Genomic DNA, 21,250 nt, shown 5'->3' with positions numbered 1-21,250 from the left:
CTAGCAAGTTCCAAATCATTTTAATGTATTCACTGGATTGGCGAAATTGTCTTTAGCCATTAAAATATGGCGTCACCACTTTGTAAATAAAACAACGGACGTTTAAAAACCCAATTTTGTGCGATTTTTGTAAAGTTTTCTCCCAATGTTTAGCACATATTCTTCTATGAAATAACGAACAGCTGTTCAAATCAAGATTATTTCTTGTAGCTGTCACTGATATGTTTACATTGAATGTTGTTTACAAATACCACAACCATTTCCGATCACGTTTTGAAAGCAAATCCAAACCAATTAAGATTAAAACCTTTTTCCTTACATAACGGATTTAATTAATCGCAAGTGCAATAATATGTAGGGTAAATGAAAATAGATATTCTTAGTGTATAAAATTGTTCTTGAGTTTTGATAACCGGGAAATAGACCTTGAATCAGTGTTGTATATTGCTGGGATACTTACATTTTTTAAATGAGCGTTTTCAGTCGAGACTCGGCACACGACCGACGCGCGTCTACTTGTCTATAGTACAAATAAAAGTAGGCCTACTGTGTATTTATGTTTTATTCGTCATGTGTATAAGTGTACAGTTCGTGTATGTGTTTCAAAAACTCCAAGACGCACCTAATGGGGAAGCTCAAGACCTTTAGGACTGATGATGGCGATTTAATTTCGCCGAAATGCATCTCCTGTAATAGGATACATTAGGATCGACCAGCGGACACAGGTAATTTAGCCTTTTATTGATTGTCATACCGATCCGGAACAACAACAAACGACATGAAATGAAGTTATGTATGATAAATAGTTTGGCCAGCATATCTGAAAATATGCAAACCAACTGCTGTTCTTATTATCTGTTCTTATTATCCAATAAGAAGGTTTCAACTGATTACTATAAGATCCCCGTGCGTAGAACGGGTACACAGCTAGTATTAACTAAATCTTTCAGTTGGAACTGGTGAAAATGTTGCTCATGTAAACAGAACTTGTTCTAATTAATATTCATTTGTAGTTGATGTTGCAGATTTTTATATCTGGAAAATATGTTGCAGATTGAAATACGAAGCTGCAAAATGGACATGATGACGGAAAACGTCACTTTCAACGAAACTTTTCCTCATTTGAAGGCACTCATCTATGAAGGTAACTATTTCAATAAGCTATTATAATTCTACTATTTTAATTATTCTAATATGTATTAACTACCTACTAGCTAAGAGTTTGAAAGTAATTCATCTTTATTCTCACCAGTAAAAATGTTTTAAGTTTTAAGAGTACCATGGTAAAACAAAAGTTCCTATAGGAGGTGAAAGATCGTGTTTGAAGTTTTCACGAACGCTATCCCACTTGTATTTTCAAATATAAACTCTGTAAACGGTTTTGTGTTTTGGGCGACCCCCACATTATTATTAAAACAAATGAGTACAAATTATTGTTAAAACCATTGTTACTTTCCGAATTGTAGAAATTCGTGACAAAAATCACAACGTTCACTTTCCTTTTACAACTTTTTCTATCTCTAGATCTTTTTATTTTGCTGGCTTAAGTAAGAATATATTTTAAAAATTAATAAATAAAGTACATATTTTAAACTAACTTTTGCCCTAATGTGTTGTAAGTTAACTATAGAGTCAGTAATATACAATAAATGGAAAACTACTATAAAACTGTCCAGATTATTTACTGTATTATGAATACAATGACACAATATTTACTTTTCTGTGTTTAAAGATAACTTTTTTAGCGAGTTGACGTTTTTCTAAGAGACTATTGCAACAGTAAAAACCAAAGTTTTCGTGACGTTTTGAGATTTGGGATGTCGTCCTCAGATGAGACAACATAACAAGAATAGTTCACAAACTCAGCAGAAGCTGGAAAAACAATTCAAAACCACACAAACACAGACCAAGAAGTCAATGTTTAAAGGCGATTTCTTTTAAAGCAAATTTCCCATATTATTATTCTTTTTGACTACACTGTAGTGTTCTGTATATACACACATTAGTAAACACGCCCTCATTACTTAAAACACAGCGAAAATAGTACATAAACCAAACAGAAATAGGGTAAAACACAATTAATAACCACAATTATTAATTCATCTTATGCAGTTTATGTACAATTATTTCCAGCTTTGTCTGGTTGCCTTTTAAATCTCTCATCTGAGTACGGGATCAGATTTGAGATTGCAGGTCCCGAAACGTTTTTAATCGTGATAGATAAAGATATACACAATTTCAGCAAATACTCTCGGTCGATTACGTAATATTTCAAAATGCAGGATGTCAACACACCAGCTGTTATGACACGTCGTGATAAAACTGTCACTGACACACAACAATCAACAGACCGCGAAAACTCATTAAAAATGCTCAAATGGCTCAACTAAACCACACTAAATCCCAGTCTGGGAAAAGTACGCTACATCGTGTCATTCGTGTCACAGAGTATCCTTGACGTAGCCTTGGCTGGTGCGAAGTCGTGGTACTTTACAGTGTAAAGCCATTTAGCCAACTTTGTAGTGTGAAAATATCTATTACATTGATATCACTGTTTGGCTTACATGTGTCTTGCAACATTTGGCTTTAAAACTCTGCACTTAGGCAGTTTCGAAGCTTTTAAAATCATTCTCCTCATTCTACAACACCCTTTTCACTTGCATTTGTTTTTAGGTTGTATTTCTTTATTTTATAATTTTGCATTTGATCAAGTGTACTCAAAGTACGTTGCAATCTCACTGAAGAGGTTATATGATTAATTTACACCCTTAACAAAATGAAGTCCCCCTGAATGTCAGGCAAAATACATAGTTCAGAGACACTTTCATTGCTAAAGATATACAGTAATAGTTACAGTACTCGTGTAACATGAGGTTTCTGTTTCCATTTTGAAAAAAGTCAGTTTTTTTTTATAGCTCAATTAGGCCCAGCTGTCCTTGATGTTTGGGCTTTCAATAAATAGTCCTGGATATATCATCGTAGTCAGTAACAAACCTACGGATAACCTCACCCTATTCTACACCAAATTGCTTTCATTTTTACAGTAAAATACACCTAGGTTATTATTTTGATTCGTCACCTCAAAATAATAATCATAAATAGTGAATGTATTGGATAGGTGAGCGTTTGTTGCACTTACCTAACAAATTGGAATCAGTTGGTTAGGAAATAAGGACATTTGGTAAGTTGCACACTTCTTTCGCTAATTTTCATCTTAATTAAACAACACGAGTACAAACACACCATGGTGTTGATGACGTAATTTACCTAACACATGTTAAACATTTCTTCATGCAGACAACAAGCTCACATTTTGTGGATATAATAATGCACTCGGTTACGTCATGGAAGTGCTTCAGGGCATGCTATTAGGAGGTGTTACGTACGCTACGATTTGAAGTAGTGAGTATTGTATTAGCCTATCTCTCTCCCCGGGCCAGCTATTAGTTATCTGAGTTTTTAAATAATCGTTGGGACGATTGTGTTTAAAAAGTGATGTTCAATTCCATTAAAACTCTATGTAAAGGGGGGTTTGACTGAATCGTGATTATCATTACATAACAATTTCGTAGTACAGTGCTAATGAATAGAGCCCGGGACTTCAAGCTTGACGTCGGCGTTCAAATCCCGCCAATTAACAAAGCATTTCTGCTATGTGACAATGCTTTAATCCTATGGTTCGGGGCCTTATATGTCTGGAAAATCAGAAAAATAAGTTTCTCAGGTAGGGAACTAAATATTGGGAGATTTAATTTCTATGAAAATATTTGTTTAAAGGGTGTCTACGAGACATAACAAATACTGTAGTATCATCAGAGTCGGTACTTTTAAAGATTGGAAGAATTTTTGACATGTTATAGACTGCAAAAAGGGAAATTAAATGCGAATTTGTGCAGTAATTTAATTCTTTGAGACTTTTTTCAGCACACTTTTTATACAGCTGAATGCGAATTTGGTGAGTGTGAAATGGAGTGAGATGATCTGTGTAGCTTTGTTTGTTATCGTAGGACCAACTTTTTTCTTGACCAGAACCATTTACTTAAAGCTCAATGATGAAGGACAACTGGGCCCAGTTTCGAACCATCAAACAGTTTCTTTACACAGGATCGAACCGGTGACCTTTTGACTACCAGGCGAGTGCACCACTCAGCTACAAGTTGAGTTACGGTATATGTTTCTACTTAGTTCACGTAATCGTTACTCTATGTATTATGCACTGTCTGATGTATACTTATCCTGTGTAGATGCTATGGTAGACTCTTGGATGCTGATGTCCAGCCCAGTGTCCATAGTCGGTCTTGTGGCCGCCTACCTCGGTTTCGTCCTCTACCTCGGCCCCAAAATGATGGAGACCAGGAAACCTTACGACCTCAAAATAGCCATGATGCCGTATAACCTCATTCAGGTCGTGTGGAACTTCTACCTAGTCGCTATGGTGAGTAAAATTTATTACATATGTGACTACTGACTATCACTATAGACAAAAAAATTAAATATAGACCGTCAGCGGTGCTGTGGTTACCGTAGGTTCTGGCGCACACTGCTGGGAGTGCCATGTAGTTACGGCGTTCGCGCTACGTAACTACACGGCGCTCCCAGTGGTGTGCGCCAGAACCTTTAGTAACCATGGTAACCGCAGCACAGCTGACAGTCAATATTTTATTATTTTTGTATATGCTATCACTGAGCTAGAGATACAACTGGTGGTAGCACTGGATGAGAGAATTGTGAGACGTTGGCCGCCATTAGAACTAGGGGATAAAGTACACCGTACTTTACTCCGAGCTTAAAATTATTCTGTTGGGCCAACTATCTTTAAACATAGGTATATTAGCCTACTCTAGAAAGGTTGGTTGTTATTGAACATTTCCCTCTGTGAAAACATTTCCTAAATTTCCCTCCATAGTATAGTTAAACTCTATGACAATTTTATACGTATTATGATGTCATAATGAGTAAAATGTGACACAGAAACGGCTATTGGAAATTTGTATTGATTTTGGATAGTTAATAAATTTTCCAAAATATTTACGATAGACATGCTAGGAATAAAGTTCAAATTCAGAGTTCCCAACTTCATTATATTCTAAATTTACATTATAAAATTTCTATATACAAATACTCAAGGCAACTACTACAAATAAGAACAAACCGTCTTCGATTTATATTTCAAAGAAAATGCGAAAAGTTAAACATTCTCTTGAAGAATCCTTATAGCGCAACTTTTTAAAATTAAAGTTGCAGTTCTTAAAAATTTAGTTTAGTGTGTGTAAGCCGTATCGTATCCCTCGACAATCGAAGGCCTCGTAGCCCAAGGTCAAACTGTAATTTATGTTTTTGGCAAGAATTAAATACGAATCTCTTCCCAATGAACTCTGTAAAATATTATGATGATAATTTGCATTCTGTCCATTCAATAATGAATTTATTTCCAAGATACTCATACAATATTTATGAGATTTGAGAGTTATTGTATATATATTTTTGATTTAAGCTTCAAAAATTTCCCTGTACTGTACCCCTAGCATTGTAATTGGACATTATAAACATATATTTTTGCTGTCTTTTATAAAAATATTTTTTGTTTCAGCTCTTTACAACTGACGGTGCTCTGTCCTACCTATTGAAACATTATTGTCAACCCCTGGATATGCGGCTTAACCCTCTTAGACTTGTGGTGAGTTAATTATGTTGTATTTTCAACAATTCGAACTCTAGCAACCCCTGTAAACAGTCTCTCCCCCTCCTCTAGAATCACGTAGTTTTTACCAAGCAGTTGAAACAAGGTCTTGAGGTTCAAACATTATGGTTTTGGTTAAGTTTAATTTTTTTATGAAATAATCACTTTAAAGTCGTAAATGAGGTAAAAATAAATAGATGCTGTGTGTTTGTCGTCCACATTACATTTATCAATAATCAATCAGCTGTTTTGTTTCTATTGTTGCATTGTTTGTTTGCATACATTTAAACACCGGAGAGTTGTACTTGTCTAGATAGCCGGGTGGATTTAGTCCTTGCCTTCAAGTCTGAAGTTTGCTGGTTAGATCCTAAGCAACGTCCATTATGGACCCAAATTTTCCATTTTTCATTGTTCTATTTAATTAATAGTGCTACCTAACAATTGATTTTCAAAACTAGAAGATGGTTTGGACATTTACTTTAAAATAAAAACTTATCCTTCACTCAGACCAATCAAAGATACAATTGCACTCAAAACGCGTGGACCTAGTATTGGAAAGTAACAGGTATTTCTTAGACGCTGCGACTTGTAGCAGTTACTCCTTTGATGAAGCAATCCAGTCAGGATTTCCATCCTCTGTGACCTTGACGTAAAAGTTCTAGAAGACAAGAACAACGACCTCCCGAACTGGAAACTGGAATCTCGGTCAATTTTCGCGCTCAATCAATGAAGCCTCATCTCATCATCATCAAGTTCAGCTCGATTAAGGACTTAAGAGTTTGTAATTGATGACAACTTCAAAAAGTATAATTATTGTTTTTATATAACTCTTAACTCTTCTAATAGTAATATAAATGATCTGATCAAGATGTTTAATGAGCTAAATAATAAAAAAAGTTTTGATCAAAATGTTTCGAGTATTATTGTTGACTAGTATCGTACTGTGCACATTAGAAAATATCGTTCATGGAAGTGCAAAAATAGCGTGGAGTAGCTGAAATTACTTTAAAACAAGTTGAAATAACTCTAGAACTTATCCCATGTGTTTTGTAAGTTTTAGCATTGACTATTGGGTACAGAAGAAGACATCCCATCTATATGGATCAGCTGTCGCCAATTTTTTACTAAAAACTATTGTAGTTGTGTGAGCCAGTCACAGATTGCTCTAGTGTCTAAAACTCTATTTTGTACCTTATTTTTTGTTACTGACATAGTTACTGGGTCATAACAGTTGCTATAACTCATAATAAGTCATTCCATCAGTTTGACTTGGTAAAAACCATCGTGTAATCGGCAGAAATCAGTAAAGGTTTTAGACGAATCACAACACTTTACATACTTACCAAAAATGTATGTACTTATTTGCATCCTGCTAAAATGTCTTTAGTGTTATTTATTTTTTAAACTTAAGTTAAAAGCACAGTTTAGCAATTCCACAATCTAGATTAAAGCACGTAAAACTGAGTAATGGTATAGACCTACTTAAAAAATATACATTTTCACTTCAAATGAACTATAATTTGAAGAGCTGTCAAATATTTTCCCTCGTAAGTTCTGACGTCTTAAAACAGTTCATACGACTTTAAACCTAGGCGCTCTAACGCTCTAATCTAATTAGCCTACGAAACTACTGTATCGTTAGCGTGCGCTAACGTTATATTTAGTCTAAAACTGCTTCATTTGGAAAGTTTTAGCACGATAAATGCCCTTAGTTTTGACTAAAATGACATTTTACATAATTGGTCTCATTTTCTGTTCAGGCCTATTTGATTTTGAAAATCCGATAGTACGGTATCTGAAACAAACTTTCCACAACGTTTGCTACGTCCACCCTAGCAATATTTTCACGTGTCCACATGTTAAAGACAATTGAAATGTAGATTTTTGCATGGTTAATTTGGTTTGATTAAAATAGTTTTTTTGAACCTTTGATTCCCCAATAGATAATACAACATTAGAAAAAAATCCAAATTGAACATTCCATACCACAAAACCTCCTTTTTAAAAAAACATGCTTTTTATAATGCCTTCATGCTATACAACTCACTGCATGACAATCTTAAGTCAGTTAGTGATATTAGGGATTTCAATCGTAAACTCAAACTATTTCTTTTAGAAAATAGTTTTTACAGCGTAAAAGATTATGTTAACTACAACTCATCATAAATATGTTATTTCTTTTAGGCATGATGTGTTTCTGTAAATGTGTAATAGTGTAGCTATGTCATTGTTTATTATGTATTTTATTTCAAAATTGTGACGCAAGCCATGCATGTATATATTATGTTAACTGGCAATAAAGGAATATTTGATTTGATTTGATTTTGATATTTATAGTCTTAGCTATTTGACTAAATCAATGACTTAAAATCGAGCTACTTATTAATTTCATTACAAATGAAATGAATCGGTTCTAGCATTCCAGGAAGTTATCATTTGAATTATTTAATAATTTTTTCAAAATAATTTTTATATCGACGGTAAAACAATAACAAAATTACAATTGTACAATTACAATTGTAACGATGCCTTTTATTAATATCGTAAAACTGTTTGTAATCTAATAAACCATAAACCTTGCAAATAACCATACACTTTGAATTGATAACAATAATTATAAACAATAATATAATTATCATAATAAATTATAATAACTATAAGAGTATATAACAGTTCCCATCTTAAATGATCCACAAATTAATTTCCCTATATAAATTGATAATTATCTCATGTACAGTTATTAGGAAGTAACCTTAATTAATTTTCAAATTTTCAATGACCAGAAAGAAAGTGCTCTACGAACCTCATCATAGAGTTATTCAGAAATTACCTATTTTCCGACCAACTAGTCACCCTTGACTATATTAAGGACTGGAGACGGAATAAAAAGTCCTGGTGGCAATAATGTTCAAATCATTGAGTTACGCCAATACTAGAAAATTACTAGGCTACTTCTAGATCAATTTCTGTATTAAAACGTCTATTCGAATCAAAATCAGCATTGCTAGAGAAATGCCGAGATTCTATTTGAGACGCAAAAGGAAGTTAACTGTTGTAGCTAGGAGCTGAGGGGGGCGTGGCCCGTACGTTCTAGAAGGTACTTAATAAACGATCGGTTTAGAAATTGTGAATAGTGACCCGCCTACGAAATCTCACAATCATCCTTACTACGCCACAACACAAGTGATGCTTATTGCTGAAATAATCGAAGGGTTTAAAAGTGTTTTTAAAATATCGTAGTACGGTTTTTGGGGATAAGATAAGTTGTAAAATGTTTTTTACTGCTGTGTAAATATTTTTACTGACGGTGAAATAGTTAAAATAATGTCAGAAATTACAGTGTATGAAACAAATAAAATATAAATTATGTTTATGTTCTTTCCTGGGTTATACTTACGAATATACAAACAGAAACTGTACCTAATGGATCTTAAACATAAGTAATGGTGTCACTGGCCCGAAAGTAAACATGATTTTACTAATGTTTAAATAGAGCTGTCAATACTGTTACTGTTCAATGAAATGGCGACCATACAAAGTAGGTATTTTAAGCCAAGTATGAATGGAGATGAGTGTGGGATGAGTGGCGCGATCTTGTAGTCTTGTTAGTGACTAAGGCCGTAATTCCTTAGACACAGCTGTTAATTAATAGCCCATACAGCTAATGGCAACTAAGGCACCTACAGTTTATAGTGGAATCCGAACCACATTTTCCCTTGGTATATACGAATTGGTCTAATTATCAGAATAGTACTGCGGATAGCCGTAGTACTCACTCGTGCGGACGTTAATCCACACCAGGGAGTATCGCATCCACAGTGTATTCCTATAAATATCCACAAGATGTCCAAACCAGCTTTTACTGCTATATATAGACATTTGGGCCAGTGACGTAATTTGATTATGTTTATGATCCATACCGCTATAACAATAACGTGTCTTTAATAATATTAATTGGATTAAATTTACAAATTTAATCCAAGTACAACATTAATTTACAAATTATGTTGTACTTCATCTAGAAATAGTATTTGTAAGAATGTACAAAGATTATAACAGAATCGACAACAAATTCTGGAAAAAATCTAAAGATACGAATTTCAAATAACATGATACACTTGTTTTAAAACACGACAAGAAAATAAAAATTAAAAGTGATAAATCATTTTAATTTCTCAAAATTACAGTAATACAGCTTACAGGGGGCACCGCAAAGCAAAAGACCGGTTTCACCCAGGCATCCCCTCTGAGTTATAGCTCATTAGGCACATCCAAGATCCCCCGGCCGTCAATAGGTATTAGACGCACCCAACACTTGGGCTTATATTGAGTCGGTGGAACTCATTTTCATAGCGAGAACCTAATTGTTTCTCGTCGAGTTAATGAAAACATACGTTTCCTACATTGTTTGACTTGTTAAATTCCAATTATTAATCATATTTTCTTAACCTTTGTAGGACTATTTAGAATGGTAGACGTTTATTTCATATTCTTTATTCTTAAACGCACCTAAATATTCAATCTACGCTACCGACACGTAGTTCTAACGAAATCCGCTAGGTCGCGTTGCTGAACAAAGTGCAGTTACAGAACAGTAGGAATAAGCGGGCAGTTTAAAATAACAAGTAGAGTGTTTAGCTCTTACGATAGATAAAGCAATTGACTTAAAACAGTATTACTATGTTTGAATCTAAACACACACTTTTATTTTGATATTAATAAATATAAGTAATGTTTTTTTTTATTTATCCGTTTTTCCAACTATTTTGACCAAATACAACCAAAACCTACTCAGTTAATGTATGATATATGATTTCAGACACAATTGTGTGCTAGGCCTAAGAAAATGTTAGCTTTATTCAAAAATAATTAATTCCACTGATGAATCTACTCTTAGAGATAAGTAAAAGTGTTACCGGTAACCTAAAAATTGAAAAATAGTTAGTAAAAACTTCAAATAAAGACCCAGAATACTCAAAGATGTGTTTTGCCGTAAATAAAGTTTCAAAGGCTGAATTAAGGGATTTGCGAGTCAAAAATTACATAGCCAATGGCAGTGTTATATATGATCCTGAGTCTAGATTTATACAATTAAGAGTGTGAAGAGGTTAGTTTTAAACTGAAACACAATAAAAATATGTATGGATAAAAATCATGTTGGTATAAAACTATTAATTTTTTAACTATAACCAACCTATAAAAACATATAGGTACCTTATTTTTTAATGTAAATCATCTCCATTTTCAATTTTGCAAAGTTTAATACCTCTAAACCCAATTATCCTTCAGTAGACGTCCCCACTTCATTCATAATTTAATTAACAATCATTTCCATCATACAGACGATCAATGTATTGAAAATATCTATCTACTTATATATAATTCAGTTTTAAAAATCTTTGTACAACTAAATCTAGAGTTCTACTGGACCGATTTTATTAAAAAATGGGTCGTTGGAAAGCTTAATTCGTGTAAGAATAATCTAAGAAATGCAGCACAGTGTTAATTCAGTTTTCTTTGGTATATAAAATCGTCCAGGCTCTCTCGCTTTTTTTCCATTGTAATACTTACGCAAATCCAAATTTTCAAATAGTAAATATTTCATTTCAACCAAGTCAGTAAATGTAGCAAACTGTTAAATTAGCAAACTTATTGACTGTTTACAATTAACATATGTTCTTCTTCTCACTTTTAATTTCTGACAACAGCTGGAGTTTCATAACAATGTTTGTTTCCCATGTTAAGCTCATAGATAAATACAAAACTTTAAAGGGCCCCAGGGGCTCACTCTCTAATTATTTCCCTAAAAAGAAAGTTTCCTGCACAGCTTCACGTTACGCTCTTTCCAATGACACCAAATACAGGCCAATCGGTTCAGTAGTTTCGGAGGAGTAATTGTCACAAAAAACCTGCTTGTGTATTAAATAAGTACCTATATATAGATTTCATTTATAAGTAAACTGGATGCATTTGAACATTTTATATTATGTTTTTGGGCTGTGCCAGGCTTAATATTTTGTAAAGTAAAAGCTTCATTACGATTTTGTGTAGCCTTAATTTCAAAAGTCTACAAACTGTGCAACCTTTTTGGTCACTAGCTGTTATACTGCCTCAATCATACCATAATGTCACAAGATTTGTTCTGCATTTGACCTTACATTTTCGTACACAATTACTTGCTAAACGCTCCACACCCACAGCTTGATCCAAGCTTGATGCATTATGGATGCAATTCAAATACGTAACAACCGTACCGCATACATTTGCGTGTGTATTTGTCTATGATTGTATTGTTTGTATTTCCGTTTACGTGGGTAACTTCGAAGGAAGGACCAGGGATTGTCCTTGAACCTAACTCCTTTTGAGGACTTTTCTGTTTTAAATTAGAAATATGGTGGTCATAGGTGGTTTTTGCTTATAAGTTTGTAAACTGTTACAAAACTTACGACCCACTCAAGAGCTCAACCGATGTCACATCAAAACAGTTTCCAATTTTACAATATGAAGAGATGTCGGCTGCAGTATCTAAAGTCAATGACTTTACTTACATTATTTAGTCATATGTAACAAATTTTCTTTTGTTTCAGCTATGCAACGCAATGTGGCACTACACGGTGTTGAAAATCATGGATCTTGCGGACACTGTGAGTATCAAATTGTTTTTAGCGAATTTCCCATAAAGGGAATAAGCTATTGCCGTGGTACTCATGGTAAGACCTGGACCCAGGACCGATTTCTTTTTTCGTTTTGAGGTCCCTAGAGGCCAAAAACACCATCCGTTCAAATTCATATATATATATATACTAGCTGACCCGGCGAACTTCGTATCGCCTAAGTTATAGGTTTCCCCTAAGACAGACCGATGGAAAGAAAGTACCGTTACGTTTAATTTTAAAGATGATCTCGTTCGCATCGCTCAATCACGTCCTGGTTGAAGTTCGTTCGCTACGCTCACTCACCTTTGGGTTGGAGCTCGTTCGCTACGCTCACTTGCCTTCAGGTTAGCTCGTTCGCTACGCTAACTCGCCTCCAGGTTGAAGTTCGTTCGCTACGCTCACTCACCTTTTGGTTGCAAATTAGCTGTTGTCATAAATGTAAAAGAAATAATAGTGCTGCACCCTGTTGGTAATACTTGTAACTTTAATGCTATTTAACATCATAGAACAGAACCAACTTGTTTAATTGAAACAGCTGTTAAGATTCATTAATTCCATTTCTCATAAGGTTAACATGGGAAACTCCAGAGCCACTGGGGCGGAGCCCTTTTAAGAATTTCGAAACGGGAAATAGTTTACGTCCGATTCGCATACCTAAAGAATTTACACACCAAATTTCATAACGATCGGTGAAGTCGTTCCGGAGGAGTTTGCAGACAAACACTGTGACACGAGAATTTTATATATTAGATTTATATATATATTAAATATTTAAGTGAATATATATATATGTGTCCGTTAGCACGATAACTTGAGCAAAAATGGTCCGATTTTGATGAAATTTGGTACAAACGTGTAAACCTATATTTATTCGAACGAGTTCGCGAACCAGCATGATCGGACTATGGGAACGGGGGTTTATGGGGGGTTTTATGGGGTAAAAATAGGGTTTTCCCATTTTTGACCCTAAAACACAAATTTTTACAATTTATTTCCAAACCATTTTGTAGAGCTTAAAAAACAAATAATTTAGTATATTGAAGCATTATTGTGCGCCTAATGGTTACGGAGAAAATTCCAAAAAATTGTAAATTTAAAATCCCCATGTTATTCTTATGGAGAATAAACCACTGTTGTAGATTACTTGTTTATGAACATATTTTGATCAAATTTGGAAAATACATTCATTTCTTACTAAACTATTACCATAAAAAAACCACCTTTTTACCCTCCCTGTTGCAGCAAACCTAAGTACTCGTTAAACTAATTCTATTTAAATAGGGAATAAATATGATATTTTTAAGGAGGCATTTTAATGTGAAATCCTATCAGGCTAATGGAAATTCGCTTAGTCTGCAGGTTTGCTGCGGCGGGGGTATTTATAAATAAATGTGTTCACTCAATTAAAATGCATACTAATATGATAATCTAAATAAAAATCCATGAAGTTCTTTTACAATGTTAACATTATTAATTGTTTGACTGGAGGAAATTGAACAAATTTTCTAAATAGAGTAAAATTTTAAATTTACGTTTTTCATGATTATACTTTTAGAATAAGACTATAGAGAATCATAGCACATGCACATGAGTAACAAGATTCAATCTCTCACTGATTTTAATGGCAGCAAAAATTACAACTTTTTTAGTCAAGGTTATAGATCCATGTAGATAATATTATATTCCAACCAACAGTACAGATTGTTAAATTCTAACGTTGTTTGATCTTTTCGGTTGTTTGCTTTCTATAATGTTCCCTTTATTTATGGTAATTTGTTACACCTTTTTCTACCAATGTGTACTGTTAAGAAGTGTCAATTTGCAAAACTATGCTTACAATCAGATAAAAACAGAAATTTTAAAACTTAAATATCAGAATCATAGCAAAAACAATAGTATCATTTCCGACTCCCAGCCCTTTCTCTTCACTGCACCCTTGACGTGTTGGGGTTTTAAACATTACGTCAAGTTACAACAGCTAAGAACTGGTCAGTTTCGTAGAAACACTTTTCATTTTTCAAAAAGGGACTGTTTGATGGAGCGATTTTTATGAAGACTTATTTTGATCACTCCAATGTAATTTTTTTAGTAACTAAACTATTAAAAATGAAAATTTGATGCCCTAAGTTAAGCACAGACCACTCTTGTACCCTCAACGTATCTCTATGATTAAATCTAGCCAATTACAAAACAGTGGCGGATCTAGAACAGCCACAAGGGGGGGGGCGAACCAGGGGGTCTGGGGGGTTTGGCGGTACCCCCCGAAAAATTAGTGTAAACTAAGTCTCCAAAATGGCGGTTTTATACCATTTCTTTGTCCAAAGTTAGTGTAACAAATTATTTTACGCAATTTGTATGCACTACTGTATTATATGCAGTAAAAAAATATATGTATATGTATGCCCGAGGGGGGGGCGGTCGCCCCCTTCGCCCCCCCTCTGGATCCGCCACTGATTACAAAAGGCTTTTGCAAACATTTTATGATGTCAGACACCATTGATCTGCCTCAAAGAGTAAGTTCCAGACTAATCTTCTGCGTCATAAAATGTGAATGTTGGACTTTATAAATCAATTCCCAAACTTTCCACACTCTGTAGTAGTCTTTGTTGTGTGCTTAACATTGTCATTTCTTCTCCTCCAGGTATTCTTTGTGCTGAGGAAAAAGCAGGATCATGTAACGTTCCTGCATGTTTACCACCACTCAGCGATGGCGCTGTTCTCCTGGGCAACTCTCAAATATCTCCGAGGTAACAGAAGAAATGTTCTTTATCATATAACAAAGATCTCAAGAAGTTTTACTGAACTCATTTATGACCAGACTCTTATGTTCTAGCATTGCAAATGCAATGCAGGAAGTAGATATGTTTATAGTGTTGAAGATTGGCCAAGGATTGGGTTTGGAAGTGGTTAGCATCTTAGACTTAAATTTCAGAGGCGCAATTTGGCAGGTTCTAAAACAAAAGGTTTTGACTATTTGACTGCTGAATTCCCCCCCCCCCCCCAAAAAAAAAAGTTGGCTTCAACTGCACCACAGTTGTGCCAAATTGATCTGAATTAATCTTTATTTTATTTTAAAATTTGTGAAAAGAGTTTAGAGATATTGTTAAATGTTGTGTTAAAATATAAGGTCTGAAAATAGAAAATTAATGAAAACTTTACTCATATCTTTTGATAGGTACTAGGCATGTGAGAAACTAATCTAATATATTTTCGTAGGAGAGCAAGCAGTTCTGCTAGGCTTCATGAATGCTTTGGTTCATGTTGTCATGTATACTTACTACTTCCTAGCTGCTCTCGGAGAGAGAGTACGCAGATACCTGTGGTGGAAACGCTATCTCACCACCATGCAGATCGTAAGTATAACGTCTGTTCAAATGTTTTCAGAATGTTGAAAAAATCACAGGCTGTTGAAAAATTGATTTCCTAAAAGCTTTAAAAGCTGAACTATGATTCACATAAAATAATTTCTTCTCTGGGAAATCCCTAACCTTGGTCAAATGAAAATTGAGTATAAAATGTTTAAATAAAGCAAGATATAAGCCAGAGTTCCAAAAAAAAAAAAAAAAAAGATTGTAGCTCTGAGACATTGTATGTTAGTTCATTTAGATCTTAATTGATTTTTTCAAAGTAGACTAGTAATTATAGCGTATAGTCAGTTAGTGGCTCCACAGAGAAGTAAAGGTAGGGAGGAAATTCGCTTATGGGACGACTCAGGACTTTGTTGTGTCGGAAATATACTTGTGACGACAAAGGAAGAGTCCGAGTGTCAAACACTGAGCGGAAATTCCTATCACATAGGGCACAGGGTCTTCCTCCACCTTGAGCGCTGTAGTACATGAGAAGGTGTTGGACATTTCCCTGACACCAGCTACTTGAGCTAGACACCACTGAAGTGTACCATTGAATGTTTCCGCTGTACCTTACTTCTCTGTGGCGTCTCTGGCTTCTATGCGGGAAATCTCTGCATGTAGCATCCACAATCATTTGGATTGGAACTTCTTAGAATTTCTTCCACTGATGATTTAAAAATACATTTTATAGCCAATATTCAGCAGTATTCCCTACTATTTAGTGTTGACCACGATTTTTAACATTCTTTTGGTCTCCAGGGCCAATTTATCATCGGCGTGTTGTATCTCTCCACGCTAATCCTGATGAGATGCGATCTTCCCAGACTCTTCACATACATCTGGGCCTCACAGATCCTAGTGTTCCTCGCTCTCTTCATCAACTTCTACATCAAGACCTATATCAGCAGGCCACGGACGACGGTGAAGAACAAGAAGCAATGAAGGTCGTTACCAAAAGGCTTTAACTTTGTAAAGGACTCGAGAAAGGAGTGTGACAAAATACTCTTGTAAAAATGTAAAGATGTGTTGTTTTTTCAGTTCGTCGATTGCACGTCAAAGGGGGGGGTGTAAGCAGCAAACCAAAGCACTCGTTAAATCTAATGGTACTTAAATTGGGGAGTAAAATATTTTTTGTTTATTTTAGTAAAAATTCAATAGGACAGATTGAAATTTGCTTAGTCTACAGGTTTGCTGCAGCGGGGGTATTTCAGATTGCTGCTAGAGCTAGTCATGGTACTAAATATTATCTTTGACTAACTTTTGTTGATTTGGTACAACTTCAGCGAAACAGCACACGGAAGATTTCTCAGGTGCCGTTTGACGTCACTAACTGCTGACGTCACTTTGAGGGAACACCAATACCGCAACGATACGGTGTGAGCCATCGGCCTCGATGGTGTAGTGGAAAGCGTGGCGGGCTGATAATCCGAATGTACCGGGTTCGAATCCCGCCGGCAGCACTAATTTTTTATCAACAATTTTTTCATATAAGCAAGTTTGGTTGGTTTGGTTAGGTTATGACAGTTTAATTTTATAATTAAAAAATTATAAAATTGAATTTTAGGCATTTATAATTTTATTTGATGAACAAAACTATTTTTTAGATTAGTAAACCTTTATTCGATGTTTCCATTGTCAGCACGTTTGGTTAGTTTGGTTAGGTTATGACAGTTTAATTTAATAATAGAAAAATTATAAAATTGTCTGTTTCTTCAGACGCAGCAGTTAGTGACGTCAGCAGTTAGTGGTGTCAAACGGCACCTGAGAAATCTTCCGTGTGCCCCACCGCAACTTCAGTATCTAATAGTCAAGGATATTATATTACGTACCTCCATAAAAAACATTCTCATATGGTTTTTGTTGTGTTTGTGGTACTGTGAAAGCTCCTTTTAAATGTGTTAAGCAAATTGTGATGTAAAACCCCTTATTCTGTCAAAATTGCTTGCCGTAATTTCCTGTTCATCGTTGTGTGCCACATCCCTAAGTGGTCTATAATGTATATTTATTGATAAAAATAAGCTGAAAAGTTGTTAACTTAGTTTTATACTGTGATTAGAATATTTATATCTTAGGGTTGTATATGCCTCTTAACTGTCTTTTTGTTTTATGTATTATATTATATGTATTACTTTAGTTATAATAAAACATTATTTATTGTAATTAATGTCTAATTCCCTTTTGTAATTTTTGTTCTTTAAAAGTCTAAAGCTTGAACTCTGGTTGTTTGAACTATAGAATTTCTGTTTGTTTTTTTCGAACGTCATTCTCTCTCATTTCGGCCTTAAAATAAACAGATGATGTGCCAAATTGCTGATACTGTTTGATTTATATATAAAAGAAGAAAGTGGATCATTTTTCATCAGTCCCAGTCACATGAACCCCTAAAAAAAATGAACACAGTTTTTGACTACCATATATAGTGACAATTGACAAAATGTGTCATGAGAACTTTTAAGTGACGAAATTGGCATAAAAACTCATTGATCCTAATATTGAGGACATATTGTCCCTTACAACTACCAATAATTGGTCTATAATCTGTGATTGTATTCACAAGATAAAGCAGTGCTAAAGTTGATGATGAGAACTGAAAATAGCGTTCAATGCCACTTTGATCAGTGAAGTGACTCTTTAGACATTTTTCTTTTAAATAAGTGTTGGAGAAGTTGACAAAATGTTTGGCATTAAGATATTGTTTGGTACAACAACTCCATTAATATACCTTGAACTTTTACATAATTTCTTCTATTAAAAGAAACTATTGCCATTGGTATGGTAAGACATAGACCCAAGGATGGATTTTTCATTAAAATTTTAATTTATATTGATGATTTGAGCAATTGAGGTACAATTTCATTGTGAATCAGAAAGATTTATAAGGAACAAATTGGGTTTTCTAATTGTCTATATGCTGATTACCCAATGATTACAGTATGGTGTACACAGTATCTTAAAAAAGAGTAATATCCCCTTATTTATGAACTGATTTTATTATTTCGTATCGTTAGAATTTATATTGTAAGAAAATTGTCCAAAATGAAATATTATGTTACCTAAGTTTACTTCATCTATGATATTATGCCACAGTAGCTTTGTTTACCTACATAATTTTTATTTTATTTCAGTTTAAATATGTTTGATGGACGCTTTTCAAAACAACAAAATGAAAAAAAAATTCCCAATATAAATCTTATCATAGGTCTATAGGTGCATTTAGAATATTCATGCACTTAATTTCAAATGACAACAAAAAGCCGTTATCAAATAAAACAGCAAAAAATAAGACTAGGACCGTGGCGTCGTCCTGTACGGTAATCCAACTACTTTACGAATTGTGGATATTTATAGGCATGCACTCATTGCACTGTGGATCGATGCGATACTCCCTGGTGTAGATTAACGTCAGCACTATAGTGAGTACTACGACTATCAGCAGTACTATCCTGATAATTAAGTTATAATACCACGAATACTAGAAAAATATTTTTCTAGTATTCGTGGTTAATACCAAGGCAAAAATGTAGTTCAGATTCCACTAACTCTAGGTCCCTTAGTTGCCATAGCTCTATGGGTTATTAATTAAAAGCTGTGTTTAAGAAATTAGTCACTAACAAGGCTACATTGCGCTACTCATCCTATCTACACTATCATCTCCATTCATACTAGGTTTAAAATCGCTTAACTTTTGTATGGTCACTATTTCAATGAAAAGTATTAAGTATAAGTTTTGTAAAATAAATTATGGCTTTAGGATAATTTTTGAGTTTAAAAAATCTTTAACAGGACATTTATTTAGTATCTCTTAGGGTCCTCCCCCAGAAAATTTTTTATATTTTTAAGTAGTTTAGTGACTTTCTAAAGCAATTTTTAACGCCTAAAACTGTCTCCAATTCTAAAAAAAACTCCCATTTAACCTGTTGTTTGTCATAAGCAGGTAGACATTTACAAATTTAAACTATGACAATTGCCTTCATAAATTTATAACTACGGCCGTCGGCCATATCCTCCTAAACACCATTTGGTACTTTCTTCAGCCCCTTGTAGCCCCCCTCCCCTTGGAACCACCACTGGGTCAGGTCATGACTGAACTGTTTCTAACAGATTTAAGAACTTTCATTGAAACCCCAATTCCCATTCTTATTTCTAAAATGTTGATATAGCTGCATATGTAAAATATTACAGGATGATAAATCTGTTTTGTTTGAGAAAAGTATTTTTGTTGAACCTGTATAGTTTTATTACCTCTTAAATAGATCAGATTTATTAATAGAATTATTATATAAAATATGAATGGTTACTGCAAAACATAATAAAACACCAAATATAATCCTCCGTTGGGTGGGTTTCTATTTTATAATTTAACTTGCACTTTTTAAACCCAGTGTTAATTTTTACTACTAAATTTTGGGATTTCGGGTGATGGGGGGGGGGGGGGGTTGACCGCCTAACCCCCCCTGGCTACGGCCTTGAGAGGGAGTGACTTTTTGTCCTTGTCAAGATGGTTTTAGAGCCTAATGCCAGGGACTGGATAGCAGTATTTTTTTCAGTCTGCAGAAAAGAAGTGTTAACAATTTCTCCTCTTCTTGTATTGTGATTGTGAAGTTGGTTTCTACAGCTGAGGTTGTCTATGTTTTCCTTAACATGTACTAGACAGTTGGAAATGAATTTAGGCTACTGTAAACAGTCATCACTCCCAAGTCACGGAACAGTGGTCTACAATGTTCATGCCTTGCGCTAGACGTTATGGCCCTAATAGCAGCCTCTTGAGTTTTCAGAATATTCTTTGTCTCCGAAGCGTGTCCCCAGACGATGACACCGTAGCTCACTGTGGCAGAGGCCATATAATAGGCTAATTTTAAAAATTAGCGAAGGGTTGCCGGGGTGACACCTTGTCGCTGGCGTGCGTTATTGTGGCGTGTAGACGACAGCGTACCACATGGGCACAGAAAACATACATAGTAGATCTGATAGTAGTATGTTTTCTGTGCACATGGAGCTGAACCACGGCCGCCTGCTGAACCCACCACTTCTGATAACATCCTGGGGCCTGTTTCATAATAAACTAAGCTGTAACTTGTAATTTGTAATTTCCATTAGATTTGCATTGGGCAATCAGCTGATTTTACTAATAATATTAGTTTGTAGATTATTATGAAATAGGCCCCTGGTGGCGGGTTGTCGTGGTCGTGTTGCAAGTTGTCGGAATGGCAGGTGGTGGGTTGTATTTTTTGGTTGTGGGTTGTCTTTTGTCACATCAGACCGAAACATCAATCGAAACATTCCTTTTGCAGGAGAAATGTTGTACATTTACATTGTTATAGAAACCAGTCATCAATTAAGTGTATCTAGAAGTATTAACTTAATAATACTAAAGATTATACAATTAACATTGATTATATTAACTGTATGTCGTATTGTAAATGGCATTGCCGGGGAATAAATAAATAAATAAACATGAAGGGGGCGGGTTGTCGTGGTGTCACGGTGACCGGGTGACCTAATTATTTTAAGAGCAAGCAACATCTGAGCAACCTTTAAATTGTTTTTCTAAGTCTGTGCAAAAA

General features: G+C 34.6%; 1 protein-coding gene across 1 annotated transcript in view; it reads left to right on the top strand.

The window, feature by feature from the left end:
* The window catches only part of LOC129003839 (elongation of very long chain fatty acids protein AAEL008004-like), a 29,556-nt gene extending 11,775 nt beyond the window's left edge, over positions 1 to 17,781 (top strand). The window contains exons 2-8 of the mRNA XM_054432163.1: positions 1,054 to 1,144; positions 4,245 to 4,435; positions 5,591 to 5,677; positions 12,268 to 12,324; positions 14,978 to 15,083; positions 15,553 to 15,689; positions 16,446 to 17,781. Of these exons, the coding sequence (XP_054288138.1) occupies positions 1,075 to 1,144; positions 4,245 to 4,435; positions 5,591 to 5,677; positions 12,268 to 12,324; positions 14,978 to 15,083; positions 15,553 to 15,689; positions 16,446 to 16,628 (831 nt within the window). The 5' untranslated portion in view covers positions 1,054 to 1,074 and the 3' untranslated portion in view covers positions 16,629 to 17,781. The remainder of the gene's footprint in view (positions 1 to 1,053; positions 1,145 to 4,244; positions 4,436 to 5,590; positions 5,678 to 12,267; positions 12,325 to 14,977; positions 15,084 to 15,552; positions 15,690 to 16,445) is intronic.
* Positions 17,782 to 21,250: the final 3,469 nt, after the last annotated feature.

Source organism: Macrosteles quadrilineatus, unplaced genomic scaffold, assembly GCF_028750875.1.
Source record: "Macrosteles quadrilineatus isolate MER2022 unplaced genomic scaffold, UCM_ALF_1.0 Scaffold_9__3_contigs__length_116548681, whole genome shotgun sequence".
In the NCBI taxonomy this organism is placed as follows: domain Eukaryota; kingdom Metazoa; phylum Arthropoda; class Insecta; order Hemiptera; family Cicadellidae; genus Macrosteles; species Macrosteles quadrilineatus.
Note: the sequence above shows the minus strand (reverse complement) of the source record. Positions and strands in the feature narration are given on the sequence as shown.